At 54.7% G+C, this 6,812-nt stretch overlaps 1 protein-coding gene across 10 annotated transcripts in view; it reads left to right on the forward strand.

The window, feature by feature from the left end:
- Nucleotides 1–6,408, forward strand: part of MARK4 (microtubule affinity regulating kinase 4) — a 29,685-nt gene extending 23,277 nt beyond the window's left edge. For 3 of the 10 annotated variants that reach the window (XM_033844853.2, XM_073796017.1, XM_033844852.2), the window contains 3 exons: nt 2,072–2,350; nt 3,647–3,691; nt 5,100–6,408. In XM_033844853.2, the coding sequence (XP_033700744.1) occupies nt 2,072–2,350; nt 3,647–3,691; nt 5,100–5,436 (661 nt within the window). In that variant the 3' untranslated portion in view covers nt 5,437–6,408. Of the gene's footprint in view, nt 1–178; nt 2,351–2,492; nt 3,154–3,646; nt 3,692–5,099 lie in introns of those variants that run through there. The other 7 variants (XR_004523306.2, XM_033844855.2, XR_012328033.1 and 4 more) reach the window with 7 other exon arrangements.
- The last annotated feature ends 404 nt before the right edge of the window (nt 6,409–6,812 follow it).

Below are 6,812 nucleotides of genomic sequence, written 5' to 3' on the forward strand. Positions count from 1 at the left end.
TGCCCTTCCCTTGGCAGAATCTACCCACGTCCTCCCTCTCCCAGACTCCCCTGAAAATCCTCCACCCTTAATTAATTAGTCATCAGCACCAGGAAAGCAGTCTGCCCCATTCTCTGCCTACGAGCCTTGGGAACCTGAGTTGATTCTTTTTTTTTTTTTTTGAATGATCCATTTTTAGAGCTGGAGAGAAGCCCCAGATTGTCACAGCTTCAACATCCTCTGGTTGGCTGGGTTTCAAACTTCTTTGCCTGAGTCTGTTCGGTCTCTTTCAGCTGGCATGTGAGGGAAACCAGCACAGACTGGCTGGAGCATAAAAAGGGAATGAATTGGTTCACATCACAGTTCAAGTCTGGGAGTGGGGCAGGCTTCAGGATAATGACACTGCCGCCCACCAGGACTGGCAGGCATGACGCCGAGGTGCCCTCTGGGAAGCACCTGATAAACAGATGCAGGTGTTACTGTTTGTGGGGGGGCAAGGTAATGGAGTGGTTGAGGGCAGTGATTCTGTGGCTCCTCAGCTCTGAGTTTGAATCTTGCCTCTTAGCTCTTCGGCAGGTGTCTGAGCCTCCATTTCCTCCTGTGTAAGATGGGGCTGATGTTCTCTGCCTCCAGACCCTATTAGAGGGATCCAGTGGAGATCAGGTGTGTCCTTGTACCTGGCACAGGGTCTGAGACACAGAAGGCATTTGATGAGTACGAGCTTTTTTGTGGTTGTTAAATAAAAATAAGAACAGCCAACATGTTTCAAGCAGTAACCATGTGCCAGGCCTCTGTACATTAGCTAGTTGAATGCCCCTAATAATTCTATGAGGTCGATCCTGGTATCTCCATTTTACAGCTGAGGAAATGAGGCATAGATAGCTTAAGTAACTTGTCCAAGGCCACACAGCTGGTAAGTCAAGGAGCAAAGATTCCAGACTGACTCCAGAATCTGTACTTGTAATCACTATAACATATGGCCTCCCAGTTCTGGCCGAGAGATAGTGTATAGTTAGATTATAGATTCAGGAATGAAAAGACCCCAGAGTGCAGTGGATGAGACGGAGGTTTAGTCCTCTGTGATGCAACCATCCAGAGGTAGGAGGGGGTGTCCTCCAAGGATTCAGGACCAATTTCAACATGAGGCTGCAGCTCTGGACCTGAGGCCACTGCACCAGTTACCACTGTTTCGCAACCAGCAAGTAGGGTGGAAAGAAAGTGGAGTGCAAACTGCTTTCTTTTTAGAGGCATGACCCAGAAATGGTACAAAGCACTTCTGTTTATATTCTGTTGGCCAGAGCATGGTCACATGACCACCCCGAGCTGCAAGGGAGGCTGGGAAATGTAGTATCTGGCTGGGCAGCCATGTGCAATGTTCATACTCTAAGGGGTTTGGCCACTAAGAGTAAAACAAGGTGTATGGATTCTGGGAGAGAGGTAGTGGTATCTGCCAATCAGGGCTCCCTCTTTGAGATCCAGGCTCGTCCCGGCTCCCTAGGATAGAAACTGGAGGTCTGGCTCCTGCTGTCAGGACTGGGAGCCTCAGAGGGCCTGGAGGAGGGCCCTGGGATAGTGGATCCACCTCTGCCCACACAGCATCTTGAGAGAGTTAGGGAGAGGGTGCCTTCCTCTTTCTTTTCACCTGTTGAAACGTTTTCATAATGAATGTAGGTCCCCTTGATGTTCACATCTATTCCTTTCCCGCGATTGAATAATAGCAAAGTGTTTGCACAGTTGGTTTGGTTCCTGAGGTTTGGATGGCAAATGGCAAGGGATTCATCCAAACATGTATCTGAATCTATTCAATTGCCGAGTTTGGAGAGAGGAGAATTGGGATAGGGGACAGATGGGAGGGGGCAGAGTTTAAAGAAAGGATGGTTTGAAGGAGGGATGACTTAGGAGTTGAGACGAGGTGGTAAGACAATACTAGGGTTGCACAGCGCACAGCCTGCACAATGTACGCAGCAGCCCTGTCTCTGAGCTCCAGGTTGCTAGAGGTTTCTGATCTCAGGAATGACGAGTGGAGAAGCAGGGGGCTGGGGACTTGGCCTGCCTCAAGGCCCCACCCTGACTTGTACCTCTCTGCCCACAGCTCGGGGACCCCACGGGTGCCCCCCGCCTCCCCCTCCAGTCACAGCCTGGCTCCCCCATCAGGGGAGCGGAGCCGCCTGGCACGCGGCTCCACCGTCCGCAGCACGTTCCACGGTGGCCAGGTCCGGGACAGGCGGGCAGGGGGCGGGGCAGGTGGGGGCGTGCAGAATGGGCCCCCCGCCTCTCCCACACTGGCCCATGAGGCCGCACCCCTGCCCACTGGGCGGCCCCGCCCCACCACCAACCTCTTCACCAAGCTGACCTCCAAACTGACCCGAAGGTGAGCCCCACGGGATGTGGGGTCTGGGGAGCGGGGTGGGGGGCTGACGGGGCCTAACCTGTCTTCTGCTCTACTCTGCCTCTGTATCCCCACGTCTCCTCCTCTTCCTCCGTCACCCTTCGCCTCCCTCCTCACGCTGCAGGGTTACCCTCGATCCCTCTAAACGGCAGAACTCTAACCGCTGTGTTTCGGGCGCCTCTCTGCCCCAGGGATCCAAGATCAGTAAGTCCCCTCCCCGCTCTGCTTTCACTGGCTCTGCCTCTCTATCTGCATGTCTGACCTGTGTGCGGGCCTGGCGGGAGGGGGCGCTGTGAGTCGGGTAGGGGCTCTGGTGGTTCATTTCCTCACTCAGTTAATAAACAATAGTCTGGCCTCTGGAGCCAGGCTCTTGGGGTTCAGACCCGAGCTCTTCTGAGTGCCCTTAAGCAAATGACCTAACTTCTCTGGGCCTTACTTTCCCCTTCCCTGAAGTGGGGATAGTCATAACCGTACCTTCCTCCTAGGGTTGTCGTGCGGTGAGGTATATCACTAAGCGAGGTGATGCACGGACTGAGCTTAAAATCTTGCCTTGGAAAATGCTTTATAAATATTTACTATTACTATTCCTTGAGTGTCTACTGTGTGCCTGGCACCATCGTGGGCCCAGAGTAAAGTGAACAAAAGGGATAAAATCCCTGCCCAGGACATTCTACTAGGGGACCCAGACAGTAAACAATAACTAAGTAGAATATATATACTGTCAGGTAGTGGCAAGTACTAAGGAGAAACAGGAAGCAAGGAAGGGGGGGGTCAGGGGTGTGGAGAAGGGAGGGTGCGGTTTTACATGGGGCAGGCCTCACTAAGGAGGCTTCATTTGAGTACAGCCTGAAGGAGGGTGTGTGTGTGTGTGTGTGTGTGTGTGTGTGTGTGTGTGTGTGTGTGTGTGTGTGTGTGTGTGTGTGTGTGTGTGTGTGTGTGTGTATGTGTGTGTGTGTGTGTGTGTGTGTGTGTGTGTGTGTGTGTGTGTGTCCGTCCTTCTATATGTAGGTATGTGTCTCTGCCCACCCCCGCCCTCTTTTGTCTTCCAAATCCTTCAGTATCTTTCCTTCAACCTGCACTAACCATTTCAGACGGGGCTCCCCTTCTGGGCATGGAGAGGGAGATCAAATCCTGACTCCCAGCCCTCTCCAGCCCAGCTCCATACAGCAGGGGGGGACCAGGGCTGAGGCAGGGGCTGCCCAGAGTCCTGGAACCAGTGGGTTGAGGGAGAGGCCCCTATGTCCAGATTAGACACTCTTCCCCCCTCCCCTCCCCTAGGGTCACAGACGAACCTGAGAGAATCGGGGGACCTGAGGTCACAAGGTGAGTGCATGTGCCTCCTCTGAGTGCCACATCAGCCCCTCCCATTTTGCCTGTCTCAGACCCCACTGGTGTAAGTACCTCACCAGACCCTTAGATGGGGCCCAAGCCTCATCCTCATCCTCCAAGGCCAACTTCCTGAAATGTCCCTATGACCCTCCCTTCTCTGCTGGCTCCTGTTACCCACCCCGCCCCCTTGATTTCCTCTCATTTCCACCTCCATCCCTGAGCATTATCCCTTGACCATCTTTAACTTCAGCCTCTCCCATCTCTAACCCACTCCGCCCCCTGTTGACACCACACCTCCTTTCCCCTCTCATCCAATGAGGCACAAGGGTTGCCAACAGCTCTGGGCCATTGTAGAAACCCTAGTGGAAATAGCGAGCCTCCCCAGCAGTTCCAACAGTCCCAGGACTGAATCTCATTGGCTGGAAATGGGTCACATGTCCATCCCTAAACCCAGGCCTGGGACCAGAAGGGTGGAGTATTCTGATTGGTCATACTTAGTGGTATGCTCATCTTTGAACCAATCACAGTGACCACGGGGGTTGCATGTGACCGGAAGTGAGTCATGTGTTCACCCTTGTGTTCATGCCCCACCTAAACCGGAAAGACTAGATCTGCAGTGCCTCTCAAGGGGAACACTCTTTGTATTTTAGGCAAGACATTTCTTTGTTAGGCAGGGCCTTCTCACACATTGCAGAATGTGTATCATTCCTGAACTTCCTGCCCAACCTAATAAATGCTGGCATTGCTCCCATCCCAAGACATTTTAACAGTCAAAAAGCCCCCAGAAGTTTCCTAATATCCCTTGGGGGACAGTACTGCTCCCAGGTGAGAACCCCTAGTCTAGAGTAAGGTAGGTTGGTCCTTCAAGGGAAAATGATTATTACCAGAAGAAGGATATATCAGTTAGGAGACAAGCTGAGCTGCTATAGCAAAGAGACCCCAAAATACAAACAGGAATAAACTTCTCTCACACACAAACCCTGTGTCCAGGCCAGGCTGGCAGGGCCACTCTGTTCCTGAGGTGATTCACTGTGTTCCCAGGGCTCTTACATCCCCATCCCTAGAGCCCCGTCATCTTCACGGCCCAGGCTAGCTCGTGCTGCAGCCTCACAGGAGGTGGGACAGGAGAGTCCAGGGCGTGCAGTTTCCTTTGAAAAGGGTGATGTGGAGTTGCACCCATCGCTTCCACGCACATCCGGGAATTTGGAGACAAGACCACACCTGGCTGCAGGGGAGGCTGGGAAATGTAGTCTCCAGCTGATAGCTATAGGTACAGCTGATACTCTGTCACTGGGGTAAAAGAGGTTTTGAGGAGATACCTAGGGGTCTGTCCCAAAGTGGGAACAGTGGGTTACCTTCCTCTTCTCCCCCATCTTTAACCCCTAATATCTTCCCACCTCAGTTGCCATCTACCTTGGGATCAAACGGAAACCGCCCCCCGGCTGCTCCGATTCCCCTGGAGTGTGAAGCTGACCAGCTCGCGCCCGCCCGAGGCCCTGATGGCGGCTCTGCGCCAGGCCACGGCGGCCGCCCGCTGCCGCTGCCGCCAGCCACAGCCGTTCCTGCTGGCCTGCCTGCACGGGGGTGCGGGCGGGCCCGAGCCCCTGTCCCACTTTGAAGTGGAGGTCTGCCAGCTGCCCCGGCCGGGCCTGCGAGGAGTGCTCTTCCGCCGCGTGGCGGGCACTGCCCTGGCCTTCCGCACCCTCGTCACCCGCATCTCCAATGACCTCGAGCTCTGAGCCGTCATGGCCCTGGGTCCCCTCCTCTTTTCCTCTCCCACTTCGCTTCGGCAGGAGAGAAAGGGGGTCAAGGAGGGGATTCTCCCTTTGTCATCACTTCAGTTTCCCTGAAATCGGTCTGGGGGCAGAGATTGTCCCCTCTGCTGTTCTCTGGGGCCGCTGGGCAGGAGAGAAGAGCAAAGGGGCTTCACAGGGGAAGCTGGCGCCTTCCTGGAGCCTCCAGCTCGTCCTGTCCCCCCTCACCCTGCCGCGGGTACCTGAGGAAACTTTGGGGGCAGGGGGGGCAGAAAGGGAAACAGGAAACTTCCATTCCCCCCAACAGCTCAAGAATTAGGCCTTGGGCAGGGGCAAGAAGAGTTGCTGAGCCTAAAGACTGGACGGAGAACTGGGGTGGGTGGGGTTGGGAGTGGGGGTCAGAGAGGCAGATTCCTTCCCCCCCCCATCCCCTCCTGCTCGAACCCCCCTTTCCTGCCCCAGGCTGGCGCGGGGCACTTTGTACAAATCCTTGTAAATACCCCGCCCCCTCCCCTCTGCAGAGGCCTCCCGAGGAGCTGCCGCTCTCACCTCCGGTTTTTAAGTTATTACAGCCCCACCCTCCTCCTGTCAGCCCCTCACCTGCAGCCTGTTGCCCAATAAACTTAGGAAGTCCCCCCTCCCCCACGCTGACCCTGGGGTCTTCCTTCCCTGCCCTCACCTGCAAGTGAGATGAAGAGGAGGTGTGTGACTGGGTCAGTGGTTTCTCCTTTCTGAGCCTCGGGTTTTCTCGTCTGCAGAATGGGAGTAGTGGGGGTGTGAGGGTCAAGGATGATGGTGGAAGAGGGCAGGACAGGACTCGGCCTCATCCACGAGGCCCCAGTTCCTATACCGGACCCCCGTTCATCCATTCACATACCCACCCACATGGTATACTGGACTCTAAGCCACTTCTTACTCCAGCAGTACATTTATTCAATAAACAGTCATTGACCGGTGCCTACTCCATGCCAGGCCCAGTGTGGACACGAGACCCAGGGAGCCCCTGTCTGTCGGGGCGGGAGGGGTGTTCTGATAGACACTAGAGAAACCATTGCTTTGGGGGCCACAGAAGAGAAAGTGAGGGGGTTGGGGGAAGGCACTCCAGAGGAACTGGTGCCGGAGTTGGGCTTTGAAGGATGAGTAGGAGTTGACCAGGTACTGGGTGTGCCCTGGGCACAAGCCTGGAAGTGGCAGTGCATGGCATAGCTCAAAGAACTGTGGGTAATTTCAGGGTGGCTGCTATGTTGGGGGTGGGTGGAGAATGAGCAAGAGAAATGCTGTATTAGGACTCATAATCCGTCTACACTTAAGCAAAAAGGTATTTGTTTGCTCACCTCATAGGCCAGGGGTGCCTGACTTCG

Source organism: Tursiops truncatus, chromosome 19 (genome assembly GCF_011762595.2).
Source record: "Tursiops truncatus isolate mTurTru1 chromosome 19, mTurTru1.mat.Y, whole genome shotgun sequence".
Classification (NCBI taxonomy): domain Eukaryota; kingdom Metazoa; phylum Chordata; class Mammalia; order Artiodactyla; family Delphinidae; genus Tursiops; species Tursiops truncatus.